This window comes from Ctenocephalides felis, unplaced genomic scaffold (assembly GCF_003426905.1).
Source record: "Ctenocephalides felis isolate EL2017-DRISC unplaced genomic scaffold, ASM342690v1 CF-g0.4_SCAFFOLD_03571, whole genome shotgun sequence".
Classification (NCBI taxonomy): domain Eukaryota; kingdom Metazoa; phylum Arthropoda; class Insecta; order Siphonaptera; family Pulicidae; genus Ctenocephalides; species Ctenocephalides felis.
The window spans coordinates 29,901,012-29,916,114 of NW_020539725.1; the positions used below are offsets into that span (position 1 = coordinate 29,901,012).

A 15,103-nucleotide genomic window follows, 5' to 3' on the forward strand; every position below is an offset into this window, starting at 1 on the left:
CTTACGATAAATCATACAAACTAGATATTATACTATTTTATGCATTAGGACATGAAGTAAAATCATATACACTTTTGTACACTTTGCACTTTTCACATAACAATGTCATTTGTTAATACTAAATAATAATTATTCATCGGCTTATTTCCATTAAAATTTAATTCTTATTACAGAGTTTGTCGCACATGCCAAATCCCGATCTTTTCCCATACCTCTCGCGGCGTTTGGCGGCCGCTGATCAGCCCAATGAAGACAATCAACCGAACAACAGTACACATTATAATAATTCTAGCCAATCACAAAGACAGCACACCGAGTATAATCATGACAAGCGAGAAATGTGGACTTCTGAAGAATTTGAAGAAGCAAACGCTGCCGCGGTCATGGTTGCACTTAAACATGGTCGACTTGGATTACCTGGGTAATTATTTTCCACAATTTATCAGTCTTCGTTGAAGATGTTTTATTGTTATTCTATATTTATTCTCTTTATCTGAATTTTACTTGATTAGAGTGATCCAATTGAATCAACATTTGTTTATGTTGTTATATATATCTACTGTATTATATATGATTCAAATTAAATGTGATTGCATATATATAATATATATATATATATATATATATATATATATATTAGGGTGGTCCTTAAAATGGTCATTTTTGAATTTCCTTGCTCCCAGGGACTCAAATAGTTCCAAATAGATAAAAAACAATTTTCTGAAAGTTTTAGTTCTTAACATTAACGTTTAGATAGAGCGCAATTTAATCAAAGTTTATGGAAATAGCATGGACAAATTTTTGAAAATTTTAAAAAAATGTGTTAGGTATAACTTAGCGACAAATGAATGAGTTTTATTCATTCATTTGTTTGCTAAATTACATCTAAAAAACATATTTAAAATTTTTGAAATTTTTTCCATGCTATTTCCATACAAAACTTTGATTGAATTGCGCTCTATCTAAACGTTAATATTAAGAGCTAAAACTCTCAGAGATTGTTTTTATCTATTTGGAACCATCTGAGCCCCTGGAGCAAGGAAATTCGAAAATCACCATTTTAAGGACCACCCTAATATATATATATATAATATATATATATATATATATATATATTTATTAGTTTCTTGGGATACTCGATTTTATGCCACAACGATATAAAATACCAGTAGTATACTCACTAATCATAAAGACCATGATTATTAAATATGGTAACTTAACTTACAATACTGATTCGGTTTGTAATTGTTTTTAAAATTTGGCTGAGAATACAAGATGTCATCTTTGATAATCATGTTGAATCATTAACAATATAACAAAAGGTATTATAAATATATCTCCGTGTGATGAAATTGTTGTCCCAAAGAGTTTATTTGTGTAGTTGTGATGTACATATTGATGCTTGTTGGTAATAGGTCACTGCTTTTGTGTATATACTTTTAACAATAATAATGTAAATCATAAATTCTAACTTCTTGTGCAATTTCCCTATTTGTAAAATGTTCAATTGCTCTAGTGGATGGATGCAAATGAACTACTTCTAACAGACCTGTTCATGTTTTGCCTTCAAAGTGAGCTTGCAAAAGATGAATGTTACATACTTTGCAAATATATATGACATCTTTGAGTCAAAAGTATACAAATCAACATAAAAAATACAAATACAAATATTTAATAATATATAATCATTTTTATAAATAATCATTTGGTGAAATAAATGATGAATGAAATGATTTAGGATAAAATTATTTGGGTACTTTAATATGTGCAAAGAGCTTCTCACTTTTTTTTGCAAATAAAGTCTAATATGATGCCCCAAGGGAAAACTAGTTGAAGTATGAATGATGAAAAAGTTGAAGTAATATACAGTATATATTATAATATATTCATTTTTTTTTTTATTCTACTTTTGTGAGATGCTTTATTCAAATTACAAGCAATTCAGCTATTGCTAGAAAATTATATAATATATATGATGTGCTTTTAGATAGGGGTTATAATATACGTAAATTAAGCAGTTGCTTTCAAAACTTAAAAAAAAACGATTTGATTGGCAATTATTTTTAATTCTTTTAATATTTGCCGGTAAAAGTAAAGAAAACATTAACGATCCTATTACATCTATATATATTTACACATATGGGTCATTTTTTTCAAATCGTGGGGATTTTCGAAAAAATAAAATGTCACAATTTTGTCGATTTTTTTTTTTTTTGATATTATACATAAATCATTTGACACATATTTCAGAATTTTGCTAAAAAAATTTTTTTTACCTAAATATTTACAATTGAAATATGGATTTTTTGCTCAATTTTTATGAACATCCTCTGCAGTAAGTATTTACAATCTTTCGTTGTAACAGAGTATCCGACAAATAGTGAAAAGATTTTTATTGCAGAGAAAAAAGAAAAAATATTATTTTTTTTCAATCAATTCAATTTGGGTAAAGGGTATGTAAAACCTTTGTAAATATTTAAGGGTTGTTATTGTTAAGAAAATTGCAAAAAAAAAATTTAAGTCATTAAAAAGTTCACTTCAATATGAGTGTAATAAAAAATAATAATACTGATCCGATCAGCACAATTGGAAATAATTCACCGCAGAGGATGTTCATAGAAATTGAGACTAAAATCCATATTTCAATCGTAAATATTTACGTAAAAAAATTTTTTTCAGCAAAATCCTGAACAACGTGTTGAAATGATTTTATGTATAATATCTGTAAAAAAAAGACAATTCTAAATGTCAAGGTCTAGATGGTGTACGGTTTGTAAAGAAAATGAACCTGAAAAGTTCTACAACACTCTTCCTACGTCGAATTAGGGGTGACATTAAAATATCAATATAAATTTCAAATTGGTTGATATATTACTATGAAAGATCATAATTCACTTTGTTTTGCTTTGACTGTTGACGATAAATTAAATGAATTGGGTAAAGTTCTGTTTTCGTATTGATGTGCAGGGCTGTTCCTATAATAACGAGTAGCCCGTCGGAGGATCACACGTACAGTAGCGTTGGCCTGGCATCGACGCCACAAAAACAACACACAGCCGCCCTAAACTCACCCGATGCCGCTTACGAAACTGATGACAGGTCTGTAACTGTTGTATTTTTAGAATTGCTAACATTGATAGGGTCGATACATATAAAAACGTCTCGGCAACGTAATTACATGTGTCGACCCTAACTATTAACAATACTCATGCTTCTTCACACTTTCCTTTGTCCTGGTATAATCAGCATATGTAAATATTACCATTAGATACTTTATGTTTAATCTATAAGCCAATATATATACCTAAATTAGTTAACTCCTTATATAGCTCTACAAATTTTATTTTGTTTAAAAAAATAATATTTTTTTAATGTTTTTTAACAATGTTTAGTAAGAAATAATTTTAATTTTAAAAGTAGTGATTCCGTAATTATGAAATTTGATCTGCAATAATAAACCTCACAAACATATCATTTCGCAAATGTAATAAAATATAAAAGGTATTTTAATTTTATAAATTAATGTGATGTGGGTATCTTACGTATGCCACGTTACTTATGTTTTTTTTGAGCATATTTTTCATCTTAAGTTCCATCCGATATCGAGACAACAACCCGTTGTCAGTATACACTTATACTGAAAAAAATAGATCTTATTTATGTTTTTAAGTGAATATAGCCCTTCATTGGCACTAACCAATATTAGAATAATTTCAAAAATGAAATATCGAATATAAATGGGTTAACCACTCCATTAAATTCGACGTAAAAGGAAAAGATTGATCGTTACTGGTCAAGGATTGCTGCTTAAAAGATCATTTCTTACTTACTTAAGTACGACCAGTAACGATCAATCTTTTCCTTTTACGTCGAATTTAATGGAGTGGTTAACCCATTTATATTTGATATTTCATTTTTGAAATTATTCTAATATTGGTTAATGCTCAAGAAGGGCTATATTCACTTAAAAACATAAATAAGATCTATTTTTTCTATTATAAGTGTATACGGGTTGTTATCTTGATATCGAGCTGAACTCAAGATAGAATATATGCAAAAAAAAACATAACGTATCGTGGCTTACATAAGATACCCACATCACATTAATTTATAAAATTAAAATAGCTTTTATATTTTAATACATTTGCGAATTGATATGTCTGTGGAGGTTCATCATTGGAGATCAAATTTCATAATTACGAATACACAACTTTTTAAAGTTAAAATTATTTCTCACTGAACATTCTACCTGCAATTATTAATAAAAACTTCTAAGAGGAACATAATCGAATAAAGATAACTGATAATTCATAAATGATCTTCAAACGGTTATTTGTTTCACGTATTGCATATATCCTCAAGACTTTGATATTCAAAAATCTTCAATTCTTCAAAAACCAAATATACAACACACTAAAATTTTTAATTTTTTATGTAATTTAATTTGTAATGATCTTGAAACGGTTAATTGTTTCACCATATTGCATATATCTGAAGTCTGAAGGCTTCAGACTTTAATATTCAAAAATCTTCAATTCTTTAATAACCAAATATACAACACACTAAAATTTTTAATTTTTTTTTGTAATTTAATTTGTAACAAATTAATCACATTTGGTTTGCTTATTGACCACAAAATATCGATATAAATCTAATTAATATCTACTATCAGCCCAATTTCAAATACTCGGAAAGTTCAGCAAATGAACTCGTCCATTTTCCAAAACCCGATTTAAATATGTTAAGATATGTTAATAAAAAATCGATTTTGGTCTTCCTTAGATAAATTATTTTCTCATGATAGTTAACTAAATGTGTCTGTGTCTGTATATCTTTTATCCTACAATGTGCAATTGTTTGTGCAGTGGATAGTTTGTATTGTAGTCTTTGAAGTAGCTAATATCTTACTCTGTATAGATTTCTCTTCTTTAATCATTCAATTAATCTTGTTTTGATGTACAACTATCATGTAGATTTATGCAAATGAAATACAAGTGATGAGTAATTTTCTTATAAAACGTGATTTAATAATTTAATTTATATTTAAGAGAAGCATTTTATTCAATGTACTCATTGATTTTACTTGGTAAAATAATTATAATAATGAATGAATATAACTCCACTTTTTATTTAAATACATTTCTAATACTGTTAATATTTTCAACAGTCAATCTCAACCGACCTCTTTCACCGATTTGGAAGAACAACGGCGCTTGGCAGAAGGGGCAGACGCACTGTTAAATCTGGCTGGTATCAGGAGGCTTTCCACTCCAGAAAATGCTCTATCAGTCATCAGCTATACGACGAACTACGTACACCAAAACAATAATGGCCAGGAATATCAGCAGAATGCTCAAAACCACGAGTCAAAATATAATAAACCACAATATCAAGAATCCAGGGAGTCCAGAAATAGTAACAGCACTCGCACTAAATTCAAACCCAGACTTCTAAGAAGACCTAAAAGGCGAATTTCGGCCGCTGATTCGGGTGATGGTAAATATTATAACTCATCAAAAAATTTAAGTAATAAATTTTATGAAGCCAAAAGAATCAAAGTCGAGAAATATTGAAGAGAACATTCAATCAGCTGTCAGGTAAGAAAATATTTTTATTTTTCTTCTTCATTCAGGGATTTGAAACAAGGTTTTCGTGCTGTGCAGTCGGTATTACAATGATGTTTTATTTTTATAAATAAAAAATTTAAAGCAGAGAATATTTTATATGTTGAGAAAAAGTCATTCCTTAAAATTGCAATTTGATTTTTATTTTTATATTTCATATATTTTCGTTACAACATAATAAAATTTATTGTAGAATTATTTTAGTCTAATGTTTGTTATCATCCTAGTACTCTTGAGGTTTATGTTTTATTTTATAAAAATAATCATCTTAATATTCTTCTGCACCCTGATGTAGTGAATTTTGGTAGTAAATATATTGTTATTTTAATTTTGATTTATATTTATATGTTTAGAGAATTAATGTTAGATTTATTGTTCTTGGGCTGCTAGTAGAGTTCCAACCACATTTTTGTGATAAAACTTTAATAAATCATTTCATGGATATTGCACAAATATAGTCAATGTTCAATTTATTAATATATTTTTGAAATATTATATGAAACTAAATTGCTAATGTGATTGGAAGTTCTATCAGCAATATATTGATTATTGTTTTTAATATGTTAGCAAAATTTAGTCAATATGTTGTTTTATTTGTTTAGAAAATTATGATATTTAAAAATTAAATTGTTTTATGGATAGGATAGGTAAATATATTTTATATGACTAACGTTTTTCAATAACCATTTACATGGTATTTTTATGTTTTATAACAATTGTTGCATAGAGAAAATATTTATTGAACCATATTTGTTATTTTGAACCAATCTGTTATTTAATTATGAGGTAAAATTTAATATACCTAATACTAATTTTAATAAGATATTGTTAGGAGATAATCAATTATAATATGAGGATTAGATAATTGGTTGATTTATGAATTATGAAAAAATCACTTTTTTAATTCAAATTCTAGTTATTTATAAAAATGAATATAATCTTAGCATGTACTTTTTTCAAATCACAGACTGATTAAATCAGCATAATTTTTACTTTCAAATTGCTTATTTATTTATATAGATTTAGTAAGAAATATTTAAAATATAAGAGCGGCAATTTATGGAGATGCTCCAAAATCGAAACAAAGGAATATTCAGTAATCATTAAAAAAATGAAATACCAGTATACTATTTGGAATATTGTTGCATTAGCATGATGAATTTTCTTTTAATTGATTTTGACTTTTGCTATCCCAAAATGCTCAGCAATACTTCTCGATTAAACTAGTAATGTCAAATGGTATTTTATTCATATATAAGTAGCCAAATGTAGAATTTCACTTGTGATAGCAATTTGACTTTGAATTATTATTAGCACTTTAATATTATCAAACTTGTGAAATATTTAAATGACTTGAAATTTTATTTGAGATATTTAAACAATGGTACTATCTTAGGACATTTTCTTCATATAATAACATTTGTTTCATTTATCTAAAGAGCAAGTATCCGTTCCACATCTGGCGACTTTTAACTAAAAGTTTGATTTTGATTGATTAAAATATACATCAAATAAAGAGATGTCTTGCATGCATGCCTTGGGTGTGCAATATGTTAGTTAATTTTAGACTTACGAATTTATTGCAACCTGTTACTATAATTATGAATTTTATCTAAATAGTATTTTTGAAATCGTTGTGTTTAATCTCCAAAAAATTGTAATGTGAAAAATGTTATGCTATCTAAATTTCTATTCCTCTCGGCCTTAGATAAAGTTTTAAAACCAAATATATAATATTGACTGTATGTATCAAGTTTCAAGATTATCTATATTTGAACAAAGTATCGCTTTTGACAAAAGAGTTTCAATCGCTTAAGATATAAGAAAAAAAGCTTATACATTTTATTGAGCAATACCTCTGATATATTTTTAATAAATAGGTAATAATATTGTACATATCTTATTGAAGTATATTAGAACATCTAATCTAATTTTCGGAAATAATTTTTGACATACATTTTGTTTTGGATTCTTAGCTTCGATTATTTGAATGAAATAATTAGCAAAGATAATAAATCGTAATGTATTTATCTATACACAAAATAGTTACCGAAGATATTGAGCGCATATTATATGTTTGATATCTTTTTCAATACGGAATTGATAATTGTCCCTTTATATGTGTATCGTATCTGCAATCGGACTGTGATATACATGTATAGATAAAATTTGAAAAATTTAGAACAAAACCAATTCGAAATTTATGATACTTTTTATATGTTTGGCGCAGGTCGTAAATATTTTTTATTTGTCCTTTCTACAGAGTGTTGTGACATTTATTAAATAGCCAGTTATCCTGATGTTATTGTAAATAATACTCTATCGTTATGTTAAGTTGACTCGTTTTATCGATACAGCGAATAATTATATTTAAAAATTGATTTTATTAAAACTTACATAATTAAATTGTTAGACTTAGAGTTACTTAAGTTACTTAATTTCTCGATATTTGTGTTTTCAAATCAATGAGATGATATGCTCTTCCTATATTAAACTCTGCATATTCGCATTTGGTATATTTCCAAACTTTTAAAAATGATACTTTTATCATTGATGATATTTAATATAAAAACTATAATAACCTTTGCGAAATTAAGATTCTAGCGAGAGTTTACTTTTCGTAAATGCTATGCCCTGAATTTGTAATATGTTAAAAAAAAACAATGCAGAGTTCAAATTATCAAGCTTTATAACTATATAATTATTTTATTTTTATGTGTTTGTTATAAAAAATATTATAGACTGTATATGTAAAAAATATGTTTAATGCCACCTTATTTGATTTTATTAATATATTTGAATGGCTTCTTGATTTTTCATTAGGAATAAATAATTTGTTATTAATTTATTAAGATGATTGAAATACCTCACAGTTATGAATATTTATATTTATACAACGATTTTTATTTTAATTATTGCTGTACCTTGTTATGAGTCATTTTTGCTGTTTAGATCATAAAGAATTATAATAAATGCTTCCTGTAATAAAGTATAATCGATTAATTTCTTCTTGTTAATATGTAAATTTTACGACAATTTATATAATGTACTGTATATAGATAACACCAATTGTATTGTTTTTTCTTTTTATAAAATATTATGTTTGATTGATATATATTGATGATCCGTTTATATTCCTTTCTAAATACACATGTATATTTAAGTAAAAAAACGTGCCAAAACGATTTCTGTATATATGTGCTGCATTGTCGACGGAAAATATTTCCGAAAAGATATATATCTTTTTTCATATCGTCTTCCAAATATTTAAAAAAGTGGATATAAAATATTAATGAAAAATCTTCAATTCTGAGTATTTAGAACTTAGCAAGCCTTTTTAAAAATAACTACGTTTTATGTGAAATAATTAATATACATAAATGAGTTAAAATTATACAATATATTGAAATTTAAGCATATAATGATAAATTATACTTAATATATACTGTATAATAAAAAGCAATAAACTTACTGGAATCAGTAATTTTAAGAAATATTATATATAAATATAGATTATAGAGTGATTTTATTGATTTAGTGATTAAAATAATATATGAAATAAATAATATATAGTGCTATTTAAATATATGAAAAATTTGCTTCGCCTCTGTATAATAATAAATGTATTTAGTCATAGCCCAAAGAATATAAATTGTTTTTATTTCTATTGTAAACCATGTTATACTTCTGTTGATTGTACATCTTGTACATACTGAGAATATACAGTTAAAGGAAGATAGACAGATTGTTTTATTCAATATATATTATTTTTCAGATTAAACGATCTAATAAGGTATAATAAGGTAAAGGTCATTCTGTAATAGATATGGTGTAATTGGCAGAGGGTTTAGTCTCTGAAGATCAAAAGTTTCATAACGTATTTTTTTTAAATAAATAAAGCAATTAAAATATTGCAAGATAATAAGGATCAAAAATATTCAAGTCAAGAAAAATGAGATATTTGTTGAAACACAGTTTTTATCAAGCTTTTAACTTGACATTTTCAATTGAAATCGTTTCAATTGTTTAAAAAATCCGTTGAGTAAAATATGTTTAAAATTCTGTGGGTTTGTAGTCAACAGTAACAAATCTGTGCAAGTTACTTTTACACAGCGAAGGAGTACATGTCCACCTGTTTACATATACAGTAACGAAATTCCAAAACAAAACTTTGCTAAATACCTGGGTATGTTTTTGGACAATAAACTTAACTAGAAAACTCACATCCTTAAAAAGCGAGAACAGTTAGAACACCTCAGAATAACTCTCTCCTGGCTGCTACGAAGACGATCTGAACTCTTCACTTCAAACAAAATTCTCATCTACAAAGTTATCTTTAAGCCAGTTTGGACATATGGCCTCCAACTATGGGGTACCGCTAAAAGAAGCAACATCCAAATCATTCAAAGATTTTGAAAATAAAATCCCATGTGAGGCTCTCTCAGCACCGAAGTACGTACATGGCTAATACACCAAGACGCAAACGTCAACACGGTAAATGAAGAGATAAACATAATAGCACAAAACTATAAAACAAAAATAAGCAGTCACCCCAATGTCTGTCTTAGCAAACGAACTGTACAATACTACATATATCATCACATATTAAAAAGACAATCATTACTCGAACTAGCAGAATAAGTAGAGTTAGTTTATGTAGGAATTATTTTTATATGTATTTATAGTCATATATTATTTATGCATGTTTAAACTTACAATAGGTTTTAGTATCTACACTCATAAATGTTTTGCCATAATTGTTACATATCATAACTAAAAGGTTTACTATACTGGGTAATCATTTAAGCATCCATTTTTACTACTGAATGATTTTCTAATTACTGAATGTCTCTTGGAGACAGGTTGTAATTTATATAGGAATAAAAAAAAATCCGTGGATAGTAGTCCATGGTTTTAACTTGATATTTTCAAATTGAGTAAAATGTGCTTAAAAAATCCGTGGATAGTAGTCCATGGTTTTAACTTGATATTTTCAAGTTGAGTAAAATGTGTTTAAAAATCCGTGGATAGGAGTCCATGGTTTTAACTTGATATTTTTAAATTGAGTAAAACGGCGAACAGCATGTTCTTGGTTTTACCCTCATTGAAACCTGTTTTATTCATAGATTTACTTACTTATTAAATTTTTATAACGCAAACATTTATTCTATGCTATATCATTGACATCAAATATTCAATTACAACATTTCTGGTTAAAAACAATTTTTTTTATGATAATACCTTTATGTGGTTAAACTAATTTTTTTTTTCAAATATAAATAATTGATTGATGTATTTGAGTATGAAAATGTTGAATTTTATTTATTTTTTCTCTTAATAGACAGAAAAAAATCTAAAGTCATATGAAAAAAATTGTTAATAATAGTTATATTTCGATATCAAGAAGGATGAAATTGAATTCCTGTGTAAAATTCGTGTTAATATGCCTGCAATTTATGCATCTCAATACTCTTGAGTGGCAATGCTATAGTAGTATAATTAGACAATAATAATTCAAAATAACACAAATAGAAAATATTATCTCTTTTCAAAATATGTATCAATTGATTTGTTAACAAATATTCACATTTTTGTTTAAAGATTTTTTACATAAATTTATTTGATCTGTTTAAAGATTTTTTTGCATAAATTTATTTGATCTGGTTTAAGATTATAAATGAGATTACGGTGTGTATGTTATACTAATATATATTTAGAGAGCATTTCTGATGAAGGTAAACAAACTTATGTCTCAATAATCGAATGAATATATGTATTTGAAAAACTAACCCTCTAAAAATTTGTTAAATTAAACTTTCTTATTTATAAAAAATACCTATAAGAAGATTAATCTCAATTCGCTTAATAAAAAACAGTTTCGAATCGCTTCAGTTTTGGATGAAAGTTTCTAAAGCTGGTCAATATTATCTCAGATAACTATATAAGTACTGGGTTGGAGATATTAGCTTTCAATTAGAAGCTTTAGATTCGAAATTCTTCGAAAAGCCTGATGTCAAGCAGTAGTGACTTCGGTTACGTGTTAATAGTATAAAAAAGACTACTAATAAACTTTAAACTAAATAATATATAATTTGTACTAATCAACTAAGGATAAGAAAGAAAATTAATAAAGATATTAAAGTTGATAAAAACGAACGAAGTTAAAATACATCAAGAAGAGGACGTTTAAATTTTCTACATATTAAAATTATATAAATATGATATATAAAATTTAAAGGAATTTTAGTGGTTAGAGCTGAGTCCCAGGTTTGATACCCGCCTCGGCAGTCTGAAGTTAAGCAGCAGTGACATTGGTTTTCACTTGGAAATATATCAACTATATATAAACTATCTATAGATAGCAATAGGCATAAGAAAATTATCAGAGCGTACAGAAATTGTAATAAAATTTATCATATAGAGAAAAGACATTTGTTTGGGTTTCAATGTATAAAACCAATGTAGTTAAGTTGAGTAAAAAAAATCACAACATCTTATAGGACCCTTAAGTTCTGTTCGCTTTTCAAATAAGAAATATAAAAAATAAATAAATTTATAATATAAATTTAAAAATTATGCCGTATTGTTATGGCCTTCTCAATAATTCGAATTGAATGCTGTGAGGTTAAAAGTAAAACTTATCGACGTTTAGGATTATTTGTTTGTTGTGCTGTGTTGATATTTGAATAACATTTTAAATAGGTCTTTGTTTCGTATATAAAATATCGCAGTACGTGACTTTATCCCCGTCATGGCACATTTCACAGAACATTTATTGTTTATACGTGTTCGTTATCAGCGAACGTTATCTTTAGCATTTGCAATTGTATTTAATGGATGTGCCATACGACAGGAGGCGTATTATATTGGTTTCGGCCAGGGACGGTAATATCCCTGATGCAATTTAATAAATATTTTATAAACACACTCTACGGGATCTTTAAAAAATATTCATTTTATCAATATGTATCTATTAATGTAATGTAATTATTTATTTGTATGTATGTAATATGACAATAATCATTAATTTTTAGACGGCTGTAAGCTTTAATTATTTAAAATAATTTTATCTGGTCATCAAACAAAGCAGCGACTTCAGTGATTTATAGAAATTTTGTATTAAAATTTAAATATAAAATATACTCTTATTAAGTATTCTCAAAATCTACAGAAAAAATTATCCAACCCAAAAATGTATTTCTTTGTGATTTGATGCAGTTTTAATTTAATCATAAATATTGTGTCATTTCCATAGTTCATTTGTAGTCTCACCCAAATGCTATCATAAAACAAATCTTTGATGCTTCTATTAATATGGACTGATCTAACTTCGTTATTATTTGTTCGGACGTATTTTCGTTTTATTATATTGGTTATGAAGGTGACAATCTCATGGCATTGAGCTTTTACACGGAATGGTTGCTACCCTGGTAATTGTTTTGATGGAACTAATTATGCGCTTCTAAAAAAAAGTCCGCAAAACAACATGTATAATAAATAATTAATATATACATCTTCTTTCATTATAACTTTTTGTTAGTAAAAATTAGTGATTGCAATTAGAACTGCAACAAATACATAAACAATACCAACAAATCAGTATTTAATACAGTCCACACCTACAAGGGTTAAATTATAACCCAACAACATGAGTTAACAAAGGAGAGTTTAAATAAATTTCATAACTATGTGGTGGAATAATTATGTTCTTCTTATTAAGAGTAGTTTAACTTCGAAGATCCATATTTTCAGACAAAAGAATATAAGTATAAACGACAGTTATTTTCTTCATAAAATATTAGATAAATGTTTGAATAATGAAATATTTTATGAAAATATGTTCAATTCAAATTATTTCTTTAGTGAAAATGAGATATCTATAATCATTTTCGATTCAACAGAAAAACATTGCAATGTTTTCTGCAACAAATTTTCTAGAATGATGAAGAATTTAATGGCGTAATTACTACAATAGATTTTTTTTCATAATTTTTTTTGTACTCCAATGTGCATTTCCTTTATTTATTTCGCATAGTTCAGATCTCTATATTCTTCATTTTCTTTCACAATTTATTATTAATTTAAATTCTTCCAAACTCTTCAAGTCACTTAAATACTCCATATTACAGTTTATTCAACAGAAAGCGATAAAAAGCATTTTTATGATAAAATATTTAATTATTCATAAGAGGAAATAAATAATAATTTCATTTTACTGTAGTCTTCCCAAGACTGCGTTCGGAAACTTTACTCGGTTTCATATAATACTGTCGAATCTTTAATTTTTCCAGTAAAGTGTAGAACTCCTTCACCAAATATTATTCGTTTATTTATAAGCAAGCCGAAATCAATAATAATAAAAATTATTTGAAGTTCTTGTCTAGCTTAAATTTTATCTACCTTCCATATATATAATTTAACACTTTTTTTTTAAATAAAAAGCTGTTCATATGGGGTAATGTACATATCTTTATGAAGATTGTTTACATCTTTATTAAGATTGTGAAATTATAGTAATCACTGCAGTGATTAGAGAAACTTTAAGACCAATCTAGAGCCTAAATGCTGCTCATAGGTTCTGGATAGGTCTGAAAATTTCTCTAATCACTGAAGATACTAGAAGCTTTTCTTACAAATTTTAAAGACGTACATCAGCCCTACCGTTAAAACAAATCCTTCATGAACGCTTATTCTCAGCCCTTATTTTTAATTTCTGTAATATTTTTACAGGTTCACAGAAAGCAGAAAATTATTAACGATTATGGTAAAATATGAGAATATAAAAATAAAATTTAAATTGTTAATATATAATTAAACACCTTTTTTGATAAAAAGCTGCTCATATGGGGTAATGAACATTAAAATTTATAAGAAAAGCCTCTAGTATCTTTATGAAGATTGTGAAATTATAGTAGTCTAATCACTGTAGTGATTAGAGAAATTTTCAGCCCAATCCAGAAACTATATGCTGCTCATAGGTTCTGGATAGGTCTGAAAATTTCTCTAATCACTGAAGATACTAGAGGCTTTTTTATAAATTTTAAATATGTACATTACCCCTACCGTTAAAACAAATTTTGAGCCCTTATTTTTAATTTCTGTAATATTTTAACAAATTCACAAAAAGCAGAAAATTATTAACGAATATGGTAAAATATAGGAATATAAAAATACAATTTAAAATTGTTACAATTCTCAAACATTTTGCGTTCCAACTGTAAAAGTTTCGTACCTCACTAATTGAGAATCGCTGCCCTAATCCTAAAGTAAACCTCGCGCATGCGCCTTCAACAACGTGGTAGACGTCATTCACAAATGTCAAAAACCCAAACAAAAATAAAGCAATTTCTTGCTTCTGGTGCTTTAGTAATTGAATTAAAAGTAAATATAGAGAAAATATTTAATGGTTAGCCCTTGCTGAACCATTTCGAAACCGTTGAATCGATCCATTCAACGATGACATATATGTTATGTATGGT

General features: G+C 26.8%; 1 protein-coding gene across 1 annotated transcript; it reads left to right on the forward strand.

Annotated features, from left to right (window-relative positions):
• The first annotated feature begins 177 nt into the window (after positions 1-177).
• LOC113385108 lies at positions 178-5,650 on the forward strand. The gene is made up of 3 exons (XM_026622918.1): positions 178-421; positions 2,968-3,099; positions 5,168-5,650. The coding sequence occupies exons 1-3, from the start codon at positions 186-188 to the stop codon at positions 5,571-5,573; spliced, it is 774 nt and encodes a 257-aa protein (XP_026478703.1). The 5' UTR covers positions 178-185; the 3' UTR covers positions 5,574-5,650.
• Positions 5,651-15,103: the final 9,453 nt, after the last annotated feature.

Excerpts from the sequence above, each read along its gene's own strand:
- LOC113385108 (XM_026622918.1), top strand. The coding sequence starts at position 186 with ATGCCAAATCCCGATCTTTTCCCATACCTCTCGCGGCGTTTGGCGGCC. Across the intron at positions 422-2,967 it reads GGTCGACTTGGATTACCTGG|GGCTGTTCCTATAATAACGA; the intron begins GTAATTATTTTC and ends ATTGATGTGCAG. Across the intron at positions 3,100-5,167 it reads GCTTACGAAACTGATGACAG|TCAATCTCAACCGACCTCTT; the intron begins GTCTGTAACTGT and ends TATTTTCAACAG.